The sequence below is a fragment of the Xenopus laevis genome, chromosome 1S (assembly GCF_017654675.1).
Source record: "Xenopus laevis strain J_2021 chromosome 1S, Xenopus_laevis_v10.1, whole genome shotgun sequence".
NCBI lineage: Eukaryota > Metazoa > Chordata > Amphibia > Anura > Pipidae > Xenopus > Xenopus laevis.
Window position 1 is genome coordinate 44,023,201 of NC_054372.1, and position 17,501 is coordinate 44,040,701.

The 17,501-nt window shown below is 40.1% G+C and overlaps 1 protein-coding gene across 1 annotated transcript; it reads right to left on the minus strand.

The window, feature by feature from the left end:
• Positions 1–304: 304 nt before the first annotated feature.
• On the minus strand, positions 305–15,419 carry LOC108706656 (toll-like receptor 2 type-2). The gene is made up of 2 exons (XM_018243253.2): positions 15,076–15,419; positions 305–3,921 (listed from the first exon to the last, which is right to left on the minus strand). Exon 2 carries the CDS (start codon positions 3,902–3,904, stop codon positions 1,559–1,561), a length of 2,346 nt encoding a protein of 781 aa, XP_018098742.1. The 5' UTR covers positions 3,905–3,921; positions 15,076–15,419; the 3' UTR covers positions 305–1,558.
• Between the last annotated feature and the right edge of the window lie 2,082 nt (positions 15,420–17,501).

Consider the following 17,501-nt stretch of genomic DNA (forward strand, 5'->3'; position numbering starts at 1 on the left):
CTGAGCAACTGTTGACGTTCTGTCGATGGGGAGCAAATGAGAATGTGCAGCTTTTGTTGTGGATTCTGTGCAGTTTTTGGCCAAATCTTTTTGATAGAAAATTATGAATATGATGAATCCTTAGGCAATATTGCTACATTTCCAATAATTAAGAATTCTTAATGAATCAGGTGAAAATTGTGCGTAGGACTGGCCAGATATGGGATGACTTTGACGTAGTTGGCCAGCTTAAATATATTGCAATATATGGACAAACAATCCCTGTTTTGTTTAAAGGGTAAGGCATTTTTTAGTAGCAGTATGCACAAAATGTCTCTGTCTTAAATATATTGATAATGGGTTGAGTGCAGAGGACTCTTGTATTTGTCTATATACATTTACAATAATGCCAAAATAACAGCAATTATGTATTCTATATTCCAATTTATATTCCAACTTAGCTTAGGGAAAGTAGCACTTTGGTATAAAAGAGTCATAAAAGCAATGGTTCCCGAACTGTTGGCTTTCCCCTCCATTTGTCTAAATGCATTGGAAGGGGATCCCAAAGCCAATTGGGGGGATGAATACTTATTTATTGTCTTGAATATACTGAAAACTGTTGCTCATATACCATGGACTTTTTTTATGAGCTCAGACAAACGTTAGACTGTAAAAGGGGCTCAAACCCCAAAAGTCTAAAGAACCATCATAACCACCACAACATCACTTTTTTAATGTACAAACCCAAAGGTTAGGAACACCTAACATAATTTAATTCTAAGCATCCAGCAATACCTATAATTCTACTACAATTTAATATATTTATTTTAATTTTATGTGACAACTAAATGACATAAAATTGACATTATTTACAAAAGGTTTATAAACTTCTCAAAGAGAATTTTGCTAATTTTTTGTCAATATTTCATTATACAAAAAATAAAAAATGAATTTAGAGTAATATGTTTATTTAAAGAATGACTAAGTCATTACTAAAAAAGAAAACATTTTCATCTTAAAATGAAACTCCCCCTAAATGATATTTGCATAATGAAAGTCTGATTCTAAGTGATTTTCCAATATACATTACTTGAAAATTGAAATGTCAGTATCCCTTTCTGTGCTGCTGGTTCAGACATAAGGTATCAGAGATCAGACGTTAGGTAGCAGAAATCAGTTCCCACAATGCCTTGAATTTAGGTTTGGACTGTATCAATGGGGGTCCACCAGGACTGCCAGTCACCAGGGGCCCCTTCCCGGCTTCCCTCTGCAAACACCATTGCGTGCTTTCACAGAGGCGCAAGTATTTTTTTAGGGGCTCCCAATCGGGGGAGCAGGTCTGGGCCGACACTGCTTAAATGCTTTAAGGTCTGTTAATCAGGGGGCTTCTGCTAGATTGTTTCAATTTTGAGTCAAAACCATCAGTGCAAAGACTTGCACTAACAAATACCATTTTTAATAGCAGTTACATTTATAAATAATTCTAAAATACTTTTTTAATTAATGTATATTGGGAAATTGATGAGAATGACATTTTCTTTCATCAGTTGGGTGGATCATATTTGGCAGAGAAATGGGTTTAAAATTCTGGTTTCAATGCTATTTTTAAATTATGCCAGAATACTTCTTGCTGCTCCTCGTCAGTAGGCCACTCCAGGTAAGTTTTAGTGTTCATGAGCTTCCTCAGCTTGCAGAACCGTTTCGGAATAGTTTCTTTCTCAATGGGTTCCAACAGAATCAAAATGGCGGTGTCGTTATTTTCATCAAAGAGACGGAAGTGAGAGAATTCCAGTTCGTACTTGCACCATTCACTTCTGACAAAGTGCTCTGACAGTACAAACAGGGTTTTGTAGCTCTTCTCCATGGCATCTATAATGTTATCAATAATCCACTTGCCGGGTACAAAGTCACGCTTATGCAAGCACAGTTTCATTGGCGGGCCAGCATTTTCCAGCTTTGGCACCATCATATTCTCAACCCATTCAGAGTCTCTTTCACTGTAAGAAACAAATCCATCATAACAAATCTCCCTTTCACAATTCTTCACTGGCTTTCTTTTGGCTTTCAGCCAGGCCCAGGTCATCTTTGCATACCATATAACATGAAGGAAATGGCAAAGAGCCACAATAGCTGCTACAAGTACAATCAAGAGAATGCAGGACAGGGTTACAATCAATGTTTTATGGCACACCAGGGGAGGCAGCTTTGCATCTTGTATCCGTATGCCCCTTACTGAAGAAGGAGAATCACATATGTAGTTATCTGGCCAACCAACCAATATAATCGTATCGGAATGCATAAAGCTTAAAAATTGGCAAGAACATAAATAATTGTTGTCTCTTCCATCCAGTGTAGTAAGTTTGGCAAACTGATCCAGATCTGGTTTGTAGAAGTCATTTAGTTTGTTGCTGCTTATACTTAACATTACCAAACTTGGAAAATACATGGCTTCTGGCAATGTACTCAGTCTGTTGTTTGATATGTAAAGTTCTGTCAGATAGGGCATTTTAATTGTAAATTCTGTGAGATAATTTGAACTCACATCCAAGATCTGTAAAGTTAGAGGAATGCAACTATTTTTAAAACTCATCTGACTGCTTGAGATGTTCAAATATTTGAGGTTTTTAGGCCATTTGCATGTAGAAGTTGATAACGTACCAAAATTATTTTGACTGAGGTCCAGGTTAGTGAGGAAATTCAGCCCAGACAATACGTCCGCAATTTTCGGCAAAGAGGTCAGAAGATTTCTGCTGACGTTTAAAGTCTGCAACAAGGGCCAGGCACCCCCACCTTCATTGTAACATGCAGAGCTCGCTAATAAGCTATCGGCAAGGAGGTTTCCACTAAGGTCCAAAAATTGAAGAGAAGTAAAAGATTGTGAAAAATGACACGGCATTAAGAAAACTTTGCTGTCTATACAGGCCATATTTTTAAAGTTAGAAGCAAGTTTATAAACTCCTCGAAGGTCAGAAAACAAGAAAAACTTGGGTATGTGTATTTTATTGATAACGGCTGTAGTAACAGAAAAGGGATTATCTCCAATAACTGGGGATGTTCTCCCTGTTCCAAAAAGTATGTTGTCATCCAAGATAATATCTGTTATATTTCTGTACGTCTGAATGATTTCAAGTAATCTCGATGCACTTTGGTCAGTAATAAAGCAGTTCCTAAAGACCAAATGCTTCACGCTGGTATCACTGAGTATCTCCATAGCGTTCACGTCCTCTGTGTAGTTAAACTGCATGTCTTTTATTTCTAGCAGTGTCACGGAATACACAAAGTCATTGAGCAGCGCATGTAGTTTCTGAATACTCACTGTCAAAAAGGCAGTATTTATTTGCTTTATTGCTGCAAGACTTCCCTCTTCATACAGTCCCAGCTGTGGTGCGTTTATTTCAAGTTTATTTAGTCTCTCTAACCCCTCAAAGCTTCGCTTCTGAATAACAGAAAAGTTCTGATTTCCAAACTGCAATGATCCTAAGGAGGAAAGACTGGCAAATAGGGAATTATTTCCAAGTGTTAAATATCGGTTCCCTAAAAGATTTAAATGCTTTAAATTGGGCAGATTTCTAAACCAAGCTGAAGACAAACGGCCTAAATTATTATATGATAAATCTAATTCTTCAAGGTTTCCAAGTGACTGGAACGAGGCATCATTAATGGTGTGTATTTCATTATGCTGCAGCAGTAGAGTTTGCAGTTGGTCATAAATGTTCAGGTCAGTGTCAGTGACAATCTGTATGGCATTGCTGGACAGGTCTAATCCCCTTGCTTTTTTTGGCAATCCAGACGGAATAGCTTTCCAGTGCATTGAGGAGCAATTGCAGAAATCTGCTGTGTCACATGGGCAGTCTGTATCCCCTTTAGAAAGTACCGAAACAACCAGGGTGAAGATTATGCAACTCCCGTATGAAGAATGTGTCATTTTTTCACATGGAGCACCTAAACAAGAAATAAAGCAAATATTATAGCTTACTATTTGTATTTAAGACAGAATATCTGCTTTTCCTTGTAATTGTATTATATCCGTAATTGAAGGGGTCCTCCACCCAAAGCACAGTGACAAATATCTAACAATTTTAAAAAATATTTATAAATGCGACTGCAATTAAAAGCAGTATCACTGTCTCACTGTTTATATAATCTTCACCCCTTGCTTTGACTCCTGAAAAAATGTTGCAAGCCGGTTGATTAAAGCTTGTTAAAAGAGCTAAGAGAAGACCTGACCCCTGCAGTAGAGTAACTCTCTATCCGCAGACACCATGGCTGAAGGGGGGCCCGGGGGAAACACCCATATCTTCCTTGCAAGCTTCCTCCTGCAGAGGGGGTACTGCAGCAGTGTGACCAATGCGACTCTGCATGATTGATTGCTTTCATTTTCAGAGCCAGAGAACAGAAAGGAATAAACAAACACTGATTTCAATGGTAATTACAGATAACAAAGAAAGAAAGGCTGTTAGAATATTTAGCCCCCAGATTTCAAGAGGAAACCCCCATCTGCATCTCTGATGCTACCTGGAACAGCAGCTCCCCAATCACATACTCAGACAATAAACACATTTAATGACACTAACAAACCCGCTAAAACTCATCCCTTAAACGGGGTCTGGACATTAAAAGCTGTATAAGTCCTTTTCAAATTAAACATGGAATTTGTATAAGCTGTATTTTTTTTTACTCATCTCCTATTGATATTCCAGTCTTTTATTCAAATCAAAGCATAGTTGCTTGGCTAATTTGGACCCTAGCAACCAGATTGCGTAATCTGAAAACTGGAGAGCTGCTGAATAAAAAGTAACTAAAAAAATTAAAATAAATTATAAAATAACTAAAAAAACACAAATGATGACAAAATGAAAACCAATTGCAAATTGGCTCAGAATATCACTCTCTACATCATACTAAAGTAAATTTTATGGTGAGCAATCCCTTTACATTGCAACCTCTATGGGTCAGTGACATCCCTTCTGCTGTGGTTCTTAATCAGTGGCACTCAGTCTTTGAAACGCTTTACTTTTTACATACAATGTTTGTTTTCCATGTCTGTATTAGTAATGTTTTGTAAAAATGCAAGTTGCTGTACTTATGCATACATAACGTGTGTATACTGTATATATATATATATATATATATATATATATATATATATATATATATATATATATATATAGCGAGCAGAATGGAACGCACTCCCATAAATACAAAAAAGCCTGTGTGCTAGTCCAGGAATCAATAGAAAATGCAATAGTGGACAGCTCTCCAAGGGTAATACGAACACGATGCTAAATAGTCAAAACCGTGGATCAAACATTTCGGCTCCACACAGGAGCCTTCGTCAGGGAAAAGACACACAGTGCACAAAACAATGTTTAAATAAAGCCAAAATGGCGCCAAATTAGCAGGCATGGGGCACCTGTCAATCACCATTAAGGGGTTAAAAACAATGAGCCTACTGCCATTTATGTTAATACCTTATATCTGAGGCCATTGTATGTCAGAGTCATGGGTGCGTCCTACTATCCCCAATTGCCAGTGTACTGCTGAATTAACCCATCCTTCATGCTGAAGCGCCGAGTTCCGTCAAGCTGCAGAGAGTAGACGCTTTCCGTCTAACAAAATAGTAGCAATGCGCCTCTTCCCCTAGCAACCACACTTGGCTGCCAGTTAACCCACATACTCAACAACGAAGGTTAGGCTCAATCTGGCCCTAGTGGGGTGCAAAGGGTACATGAAGGGCGGAACGGGACAACACTTCCCTCAGTGGTTTAGGTTTCACCGGACCTTAAAGGGCATGTAAAGTCTAAAATAGAATAAGGCTAGAAATGCTGTATTTTGTATACTAAATATAAACATGAACTTACTGCACCACAAGCCTAATCAAACAAATAATTTATGCTTTCAAAGTTGGCTACAGGGAGTCACCATCTTGTAACTTTGTTAAACATTTTTGTAAGACTAAGACTGTGCATATGCTCAATGTGATTTGGGTTGCTTAGGGATAGTAATAAACAAAGCTGCTTGAGTTTGGCATGGCTGGGAAGTAAGGTGGGGGCTCCCCCTGCTGTTCATAAGTATGATTGTTTCCCTGCTCAGCAGTTAGGGACCGTCTGACAATTCCTATCCACAACACTAAATGAAGGGAGAATTTGACTGCATACAGTCAGGTTTCTTATAAAAACTGTACACATTTTTTAATTAAAGTATATTGGAGATTGGTTTATTTTTCATTAAAGAAAGTTAAATGGGATTTTATTTTTTTGCCTTTACATGCCATTTAACCCTTATCCCTGGTTCTGCACAACGTGGGTACCTTTCATATACAGTAGACATTCCACACAAGTTGATAAAGAGTCCTGTGTGACTCGAAACGTCGCATTATTTTGTCTACTGAAAATGAGCCAATAAATTACAAAGAAAGTTTACAGAAACAACGTGTCACTGTGCTGCGGTCTGTTGGACATTGTACTTTCATATAGACATGGCACACAATTACTCAGGTGCCAGCACGATAATCACAGCGCTCGTGCTATTCTTCTAAGCTTCTTGTCCACATCCAGCATAGGGTTCCGATCGGTACCGTAACACTGCTTGTACCTACGGGGATTTTTTTTTATATATATTGCACCACCCAGTCACTGAGTCAAATCTCCATACTAGTCCAAAAGGCCATTGTGGGGGGTAAACAAGCATAGAAATCTGGCAGTGGTTAAAAAATGTGTACTGGCATAGTATCTAGCCATACAAGTTGTTAAAGTGACGTAATAAGGTGGAAGCCCATCTAGTAATCAAAATGAGAAGGTAAGAACTCGGCCTTTCCTAGATTAATGGTGAAGAAAAGCAACATTGTTAAGGAAAAAGACATTCAATGATACATCAATTAAATATTATGTTGCTAATGGAGGGGACATAACTGGAAAAATGCATCAAACAGCAGTGTGTGAGCAGTCCGTCTGGCAGGTTTGTAGAAGAATTATAGAAAGCACCCTAAGGGTAGTGTTTCATTAAGTCCACGCGGGGGCCAATGTTTCAAGTTTGTAAATCCACCGGGACTCTCTTTGAAGAAGGGCTTGGTCCCTGTCACCCCCTCTTGTGAGTGGGGGTTGATAATCGATGGCCATGCATCTGAAGGTCGGGAGAGGATGTCCCTTACTTAAAAAGTGTTTTGCCACTGGTTGTGTCGCTTTATGTTCTTTGAGGGCCTTACTGATAGATGATCTGTGGTTAGCGATTCTTTCTCTTAGAGTGGTACATGTTTTCCCCACATAGTAGAGGCCACAGGGACATATGATGATATAAACCACATATGTGGATGTGCAAGTCAGTCTGTGTCTGATCTTAAATCTTTTGCCCTTGTGGGGGTGGGGAAAATCCGGTCCGGTGAGAAGACATCTACAGGTGGTACAATCGGGGCATTTGTAGCAGCCCAGTTTAGTATTCTTTGTTAGCCAATTGGTTTCTTTCTAAGCTGTTGTACTGATATCCGTCCGTACTTATAAGTCTCTCAGACTCGTATCCCTTCTGTATCCAAAGGTTTTGGTGCTGTGTGAAGAGAGAGTGAGTGGTCCATGCTCAACATGGGCCAGTGTTTGTTGACACTGTATCTTACGTGCTGTGACACAGAAGAGTATGTCATGGTGAAGATCAGTGGACATTTGGCCTCCTTCTGGAGGATCCTCGTGGACAACAGTTCATCTTGGAAATGCTGCAAAGCTCTTTTCATTTGTGTGTGTAACACTCCCTTCGGATATCCTCTTTCCACAAACCTATTAAACATGTCTTTCAATTGTGCGCCTGCTGTCTCTTTTGTGCTGTTGTTCCTTATCACCCTCAGGAACTGAGAATATGGGATGCCCCTAATAGTGGCTGGAGGATGGTTGCTGGCGGCATTTAGGATAGTGTTCCTATCCGTAGATTTCCTAAACAGTCTGGTTCCAATTTTCGCATCAAGTAAGAAAATGTTGAGATCCAAAAAGTTAATGGAGTCCTTATCAAACTCCAAAGTAAGTTTGATAGGTGTGTCCAGGCTGTTAAAGTATTGGTGATAGTCAATTAGACCTACCTCAGTATCGGACCATATAAAGAACAGGTCGTCAATGTAGTGAAAATACGTTAATATCAACTGACCCACCTGTGGGTTGATATGCTTAGATTCAACATGAACAAGTTTGCATACGAAGAAGCAAGGGCACTGCCTATCGCTGTCCCTGATGTTTGTAGGTAAAAAGACTTTTCAAATCTAAAAAAGTTCCTGGTCAGGGTAAGTTCCAACAGATGAAGCAAGAATTCAATTGGGACTGTGGCAGGTGGAGAGCTCTTTTACAGGCTTGGATCCCCTGGTCATGAGGGATTATGGTATAGAGACTTTTTACATCCCTCGTTGCTAGCAGGCAATTGTTAGGGATGTCATCTAGTTCTTTAAGTTCCCGAATAACATGGCTGGAGTCCTGCGTGTAGGAAGGCATGGAGTGTACCAGTGGTTGGAGGAAATGTAGCCTACAGTGGAAATAATAGGCCTTCCGGGTAGGCTGGACAGAGACTTATGTACCTTCGGTAAGGTGTAAATAATTGGTGTACGTGGATATGCAGTAATCAAGTAATTGAATTTGCTCTGATCAATCCACCCAGCGTTTTTAGCCAGAAGGAGGAATTCATCAATCTCCTGCTTAAATTTATAGGTTGGATCCCCTTGTAGTAGCCTGTAGGTACTATGGTCAGTCAGTTGTCCCAGGAGTTCTTCTTTGTAGTATGCCTGATCCAGGAGGACTATAGAGCGGCCCTTGTCTTATGATCAATGATTTCTCTGCTTGTAAGGTATTGATGACCAGTCGTTCAACTGGAGTCAGGTTGTTATGCATGGAGGCCTGAGTGGATTTACTTTTGGTCTCATTGGTGAGGATATTCCCAAGGGTTTTGATTGGAGCAGGGGTGTTCGTAGGTTTCAAATGTACTCTTGCTTTTAAACTGAATGCATCCAGTGTCCAGGGGGGGTCTCTGAAGTGTTCCCTTAGTTTTACTTTTCGCTGGAAACTGTGGACATCTATCAACAGGTCAAATGTGTCTGGGGTATTCTGACCCCTAAAAAGGGCTTGGATGTATTGCTGTTGGCTCCTGTATCAGAATCCGTAGATCCGTGCTATCAAGTGTGTAGGGATTTTGGTAGACGTCTTTTTCTCAGGAAATGTGCCCTGTGATTGTCTGGTCTTAATCCAATCAGTTCATGGTAAATGTCATATAAAATATGAGATGGTTCCTTTTTAACCATGCTTGCAGTATTTGAGATGTGCATTAATTACAAAAATACATTGAAATCAAACCATTGCTTATTTGTCTTACTAGTTCACTATTTGGTTATTCAGTTTTCTTTAATATATTCTGCAAAATATGATTATGTTGTGGCTTTACCATTACAATGGAATACTGTATGCATTTCCACTTTTATTCTTGCAACTTAAGTCTGTTGCGTAGGCCATTTCACTTTTTACTTATTGTGTTCTAAACTGGATTATGTCCCTTCCTGTTTCTGTGCTGTATTTAGGCGAGACTATTGTACAGTGATTCACAATCATGGAGCTCGAGTTTCTTAAGGGCTTACAGATGAAAAGTGTTTTGTGTGCTTTTTTAATGCCACAGATACTCCCCTAGAACTATATGGGTGACTGGGGCAATTAATGTTTTATGTACAGAGTTTATCTTCTCATGGACTAAACACAGAAGGCATGATTTAAAATTCTGTGGGGTGCAACTCCTATATATTTAATTTTACTTTGTCTTTACCATTTTCATATTACAAATGGGCGTTGGTTTGGGCAATAACTCTCTCTTAAAAGCTGCAAGTTAGCAGCGGGGGATGATCTAGCCCTCAGATAGAAACCAAGGTTCAGCAGACTTCTACTTCAACTAATGCTATTATGCAGAGAGACACAGGATCCTCTAGTCTATACTATGACTGGAGGTAAACAAGTTAGGGACCGCCATATGGGGTTTACCTTGAAGTGGTATGGTGGCTTTTAAACTTTATGATCATAACTTTGTAACTAAAACCCCTGTCTTTGTGAAAACATGTATTTGCATATCTACTGAATTACGTAGACAGGGGCCCAGGGAATGTGCACTGGCCCATTTGGTTATGTCAGTAGCACTTCCCTTATACTTCTATACATTTCTACTTAGCAATGTGAGTGCTCCCACAACCCCCTTTTGTATTTGCAACTGCTAGAACACTATAACTGCTCTCTTCTCCTCCCTGATTAAAAATACAATTGTATAAGACTACGCCACATCCACAAGGACAGCTACTTGTAATTATATCACCAAAAATAGCTCTGTGTATCTCAGGATCCTGTCTGCATTTTTTTTCATGTGAACACAAATAATTTTGACAGAATTAAAAAAATGTAAGGAACCTTCCTCTCCAGCTACTTTATGTTCACAAAACATTGATTTGTCTATTGGAATGTCAGTTTAAATTTTGGAATTCCATTAGGCTAAATATTACAAAACATGTTCCTAGGATTTTATCCTTAACCCAGAGTCATAGATCTGACCAACGAGATTTACCATTCGATAGCCCGGGGAACTACTGCAGAACATTTTGGCAAAGCACAAAACTTGAAACTAGGAATTTAGTTTTATTCTGCCCTCTGTGTATCCCCAAATAAGATGCTTACCCATCTGACAGTCAGTTTGTGCAACTCACTAGTATTAAACAACTACTCAGCAGCAGTGAAGGACAGAACATATACTTTGGCATCTCAGTCTTCCATCCGTTTACGGCAACCTCACAGGTTAGTCCTCTGATCATTCCATAGTATCAGAGTAATCAGCTGCTAACTGTGGCAAAGGGTAAAACATAACCTAGGGGGTTTCAAGGGTGATGAGCTGCAAAATCTTCCATTTGTTAACCCCCAACATCAGTTCTGCCCTTCTGACCAATGAGATTGTGCCATGTTCTAGTATCGTCTCAGCAATGTATTGATGCTATGTTGCTTAAAACTAAAGGTTTTCAGGGTAATCTTTGTTAGGGAGAGAAGGGCTACAAGGAGCCAAAATGCAAGATATGCACTGAGATCCCTAAAACAAGTTATTCACATGCCTCGTATACTTAATGCTGCCTTAAAGCCAATAAAGAGTGGTTTTCACCGTAGATGAAGCCATGCAAATGCTCCTTAATGTTCTTTTCGCCAACTATTCATCCAGAATCACTGGTTAAATAGCACAGCCACAGCCTAATAATAGTTCAGAGCCATATAGCCAAACTTGCAGACAGCCTATTTTAATCTTGTTAGATCTCATCAGTGCAAGATATTTGAACATGACTTCTGAGTAGGTAGGACTTGGAGAGGAGTGAAGCAGAGAACCAAACCTGGTTAGGATGAGACGGTCTAAAATGAGCCAAAAAGCCGTTCACAACGCAAGACATGCAGTGTAAAGCCTTCTGAAAACAGAAGGTATTTACTTGTCTCATGCTACACACATAGCACTGCCTTCATACCTAAAATTAGAGTTTAACTCTCACATAAGGCATTATGGACAGAGATGCAAATCACTCCTTTATGTACCTATGAACAACTATGCATCCAGAACCACTGGTTTTATAGCAAAAATACAGCCTAATAATTCAGTCATATATCCAAGCTTGCAGACAGCCTGTTTAGGTCTCCTTACAGCTCATCAGTGCAAGTTATTGGAACACAGTTTCTGAGAGGGTAGGACTTGGAAAGAAGTGAAGCGTAAGAAGCTTAAGTTAGTAGTGAGTAGACAGTGAGAAGAGCTAAAAGGAGCTTTAAAATATGTAACATTCTATTTTTCAGGCAACTACAGGTATCAGGTAGTTAACGAATAATACAGTGATTACAATGGGTTGTTTATAGGGATGTAGCGAACGTCGGAAAAAAAGTTCGCGAACATATTCGCGAACTTGCGCAAAAACGCGAGCGGTTCGCGAACGGTTCGCGAACCCCATAGACTTCAATGGGAAGGCGAACTTTAACATCTAGAAAAGACATTTCTGGCCAGAAAAATGATTTTAAAGTTGTTTAAAGGGTGCAACGACCTGGACAGTGGCATGCCAGAGGGGGATCAAGGGCAAAAATGTATCTGAAAAATCTGCCTGTGTGTGCTTGGAAGAGATAGTGTAGGGGGAGAGCTGTTAGTGATTTCAGGGACAGATGATAGTAAGTTTGCTGGCTAGTAATCTGCTTGATACTGCTCTGTATTGGAGGGACAGAAGTCTGCAGGGATTTGAGGGACATTTTAGCTTAGGTAGCTTTGCTGGCTAGTAATCTACTGTTCTCTTTAAACAACTGCCATACGTTGACCTTGTAGGCATTGTTTGCCCAGTTTTTTTGGACGCAGCCACTGAAGCACAGTTGCCAGAAAAAATATGCCATATAAATGCTGAAAATAGTCATTTTTCGCCATACGTTGACCTTGTAGACATTGTTTGCCCAGTTTTTTTGGTTGCAGCCACTGAAGCACAGTTGCCAGAAAAAATATGCCATATAAATGCTGAAAATAGTCATTTTTTGCCATACGTTGACCTTGTAGGCATTGTTTGCCCAGTTTTTTGGCCGCAGCCACTGAAGCACAGAGGCCAGAAAAAATATGCCATATAAATGCTGAAAATAGTAATTTTTTGCCATATACGTTGAGTCAACGTATGGCAAAAAATGACTATTTTCAGCATTTATATGGCATATTTTTTCTGGCCTCTGTGCTTCAGTGGCTGCGGCCAAAAAAACTGGGCAAACAATGCCTACAAGGTCAACGTATACACTACTACAGCGGTGGATACGGATTACGTAAAATATATGAATGCTGCTTGAAAAAAGTGACTCCGGTGTTTTTTCTGGAGACGGTAATATTATGGATATTTAGACAGAATGGGAACAAGGTCACACAGCTCGATGGCGGGTTGAAGAAAACAGTGTGCAAATAATGCCTACAAGGCCAACGTATACACTACTACAGCGGTGGATACGGATTACGTAAAATATATTATGGCTGCTTGAAAAAAGTGACTCCGGTGTTTTTTCTGGAGACGGTAATATTATGGATATTTAGACAGAATGTGAACAAGGTCACACAGCTCGATGGCGGGTTGAAGAAAACAGTGTGCAAATAATGCCTACAGGGCAAATAATGCCTAAAAGGTCAACTTATACACTACTACAGCGGTAGTAAAATAAAAAAAAGTAAAATAAAAAAAAAATGAATATTAAAAAAAAAAAATTTAAGTTGGTGCTGCTGAACTACTAGGAGCAGCAGATTAGCACACCAGTCCCACTCCCCAACACTGCTAGACTAATAGCACTGGGCTCTTATAGTAGTAGTAGTAGTAGTAGTAGTAAAACAACAAAAAAATAAATAAAAGCAGTCCTTACAAGGACTACTGTTATTGCAGCAGTCAGCAGATGAGATCAGAAGCAGGACAGCTGCCCACTGCAGCTACATACAGAGCACTGCAGTAGAAGGTAGATTACTAGCCAGCAAAGCTACCTAAGCTTAAATGTCCCTCAAACCCCTGCAGACTTCTGTCCCTCCAATAACAGAGCAGTATCAAAACGATTACTAGCCAGCAAACTTTCAACTGTCCCTGAAATCACTAACAGGCAGCAGCTCTCTCCCTACACTATCTCTTCAGCACACACAGGCAGAGTGAAAAAACGCTGCAGGGCTTCGGTTTTTATAGGGAAGGGGAGTGGTCCAGGGGAGAGCTTCCTGATTGGCTGCCATGTACCTGCTGGTCTGGGGTGAGAGGGCAAAAAAAAGCGCCAACAATGGCGAACCCAAAATGGCGAACGTCGCGCGACGTTCGCGAACTTCCGGCGAGCGCGAACACCCGATGTTCGCGCGAACAAGTTCGCCGGCGAACAGTTCGCGACATCTCTAGTTGTTTATTCAGCAAATTGCAAGACCATATAATCTCCAATACTCTTCATTACATAGGCAAGTGTTTAAATCCTTTATATTGTGTGATATGTATGAAATCGTGGCATAACTGCCACATTTATAAAGGCTGCTCAGGTGATTCTATATTGTAAATATGCCACAAGCTGCAGAAAGGGCTGATAAGCTGAGACTATATTTAATTTTTTTCATGAGAGAGACTTCCGAGTGCAGGGGTCTGTGCACAGCTCATTTATTATGACCATACCTGTATACCTGGAAATGCAGGAGAGTTCCAGCTTAATGCCAGGAATTAGTACTGCAGTGCAAGGCAATTGGTTTATTGTCGAAAGAAAGCACAGAGAGACAGACAGACAGACAGACAGATAGATGGATAGATAGATAGATAGATACTGTGCCGGGCCACGCTGGGCAGGCGCCCTAGGCAGGCCTGGCAGTCACGGCGTCTGTTTAGCGTGCGCATGCGGAAATTTGTGCTCACGTGCACATGCACAAATTTGCGCTCGCGTGAGCATGCGCGCATTTGTGATATAGTGCGCATGCGCAGAAGCGCAAAAAGGAAAAGTGCAGAGAGTTTGGCAGAAAAGGGAACTGGACTAGGGTAGGCGACAGAGGAGGTACGTGCCAGCTTTGCGCCCTAGGCACGTGCCTACTCTGCCTACCCCTAGTTCCGGCCCTGGATAGATAGATTGTCAAAAGAAAGATAGATTATAGATAAATAGATAGATAATAGAGAAATACTAGATAATAGACATATAGATAGATAATAGATGATTGATAGATAGATGATAGATACCTGTATAACTGGAAATATAGGAGAGTTCCAGCTAAATGCCAGGAATTAGTCAAAAGAAAGCAGAGATAGATACGATAGATAGACAGATACGATAGACAGACAGACAGATAGATAATAGATATATAGATAATAGATATATAGATAATAGATATATAGATAGAAAATCGATAGATATATTTAGCTTTAGAAAGATTTTGAGAATGAAAAAGAAGAAAAAAGAGCTCGGGTTAATAATCAGATTCTGCTCTGTATTTCTCTACTGCTATGGCAATATCTTTCTTCTGGCTCCTGTACACTGTGAGCAGTGTGGCCATTTCTGGCAGTTTCAGAGTGAACTCTGCAGATCAGATCTTTTCAGATAGACAGAATGTCTTTCCTCAGTTCATACCAACCTGCATTCAGCTTGTGAGGGGGCTGAGATCCTAGCTGAGTGCTGGATTCCGGAAGGTGATTTCTGAGCAGACAGTGACTGTGGTACCTGGGTTCTGTGTGTGTCTGAGTCAGGTCCACTCCTGCAAAGTTTTGTCACAAACACTGAGAGAGCAACAAGGCTAAGCAGCTCAGGCAATCCTCTATGGGAGGAGGTACTTTTCTATTCGGCTATGGAGTTGGGGAAATCCCTGCCGTACTTAACGCTTCAGGCTGGGTCTGCCAGTAGCTCGTGGTTGAGAACAGGAAAAGCAGACACATATACAAACAGTCAGGCAATATGGTCACACTGTAACACAAGCGATTTTGTCAGGGTTGTCACACCTGCAGCCTCCGGATGTTGTTGCACTTGACTTCCCAGCATTCAACTGACAGTTTAAGTAATGTAATCTGAGCAGGGGCAGGCAGTTTGCAATGAGCACAGAAAGTTGCCTTCAGTAGACATTTTCCTGATTTTTTTTTATAATGAATTGGTATAGTATATTAAAGGCACAACATTGGAGATTAAATATAATACATGGTGAGGTGGCAAATGTTTACAGGAGGCAGAATTACTACCAACACCATTTGTATCTAAAATTACGCGAAATTTTAAAGGATTGCCTTACGCTATACATTTCATGTTGTTATATTAAATATGAATCTAAACAGAGAGGAGCAGACAGTGCTTAAAGTTAACCTTCAGTATGGCTAATTCTAAGTAACTTTTCAGTTGGTCTTCCTTCTTTCCAGTTTTCAAATGGGAGTGACTAACCCCATCTAAAACCACATGCTCCGTAAGGCTTCACATTTAGTGTAATTTTTATTACTTTTCTTTCTATTCATATTTCTGTCTCTTATTCAAATCAATGCATCGTTGCTGGGTACTCAAAACTGACAAATAATAAATAATTGAAAACCAGTTGCAAACTCTCCCAGAATATCGCTCTCTACGTTATATTAAAAGTTAATTTAATGGTGACAACCCCTTTAATTAGTTCTTTACATCCTGCCAGAATTCAGTGTTCTGAAACCCAGACAAAACCACAGGAGTCAGGTGCATAGCAACATTTAATACTTGGCAAGCCGTGATGTGAATTTGGGATTATGAATTAAAAGACACTATGCGGGTTATGTAATAAAAAGCACTATGTTTGTCCAGGAGCAGTAACTCATCGCAACCAATCAGCAGGTAGCATTTACTGATTACTGCTCTCAGGAAAAGTGCCTTTTATAAAATAAGAAGGCTACTAGTGTGGCTACTTCTTCTATATATTAACAAATATTGCTATTCGCTAGAAATACAATCATAACAGTGACCATTCTGTATATAGAATGATAAATCATGCAAATATCTTGCAAATGTGATAATTTGAAGATATGTCGCCATACACAGATATTGTCGCTCTATTAAAGGGATGCAGCCAGTAACGTAACTAGCGGGGAGCAGGCCCTGGTGCGGGACGTGAAGCCGGGCCCCCCCTCCGTACACGATTTTCACTGCGGCTTCAATCGGTGAGTGAGCTGCCAGGGGGCCCTGAGGGGGTGAGGACCCTGGTCCCACCTCACCCCCTGCTACCCCGGTAGTTACACCACTGGATACAGCCAAAATCCTAGCAACGACCAATGGTACAATAATGTCTGTCCAGATCATTTGCCCATCATGCACAGACAGATTACGGTAGAAAGTCTCAAAACCAATAATGTGTATGCATATTATCCACCTTTACAGAATTGCTTTTTTTTTATTTTATAATGAACACACACTATTCCAACGATTCCAGGTCACAGTTGCTTGATATCTTGTTTTGTGATGCTAATTCTGCAAGTTGAGCTGGCTGGACAATTAGATCAGCGCCTCCCTTGACTCATATCTACATGCAATGCTCTTAGGGGAGAGGAGGCAAAGCTAGAAATACTGAGCTGGGACCAAAATAAAGGAAGGAATTTACCGTAAATAAGGCACGTGGCCTATTGATACACTTGAAACATATCCTCTGACCCCCTTGTTACTCCTAAGCATTTACCTACCCTGCCTAACTCCCTAGTTCAGGCCCTTCCATTTTAGCATGTCAGGGATTAATGATTCTTTGATGTGAGTGTGCTTATTAAAGGAACCTTAACACTAAAAAATGAAAGTGGTTTAAAAGAATGACAATATAATGTACTGTTCCCCTGCATTTGTAAAACGGGGTGTTTTCTCCACAAACTCTGCTATAGTTTATATAAACAAGCTGCTGTGTAGCCATGGGGGCAGCCATTCAAGCACAGGATACACAGTAGATAACAGAAAAGTTCTGAAGAATCCCATTGTATACTACAAACCTTTTTATGTTATCTGCTGTGTATCCTGGACCTCTTCTCCCTTTTTAGCTTTAAATGGCTGCCCCCAAGTGCAAAAATGTATGTG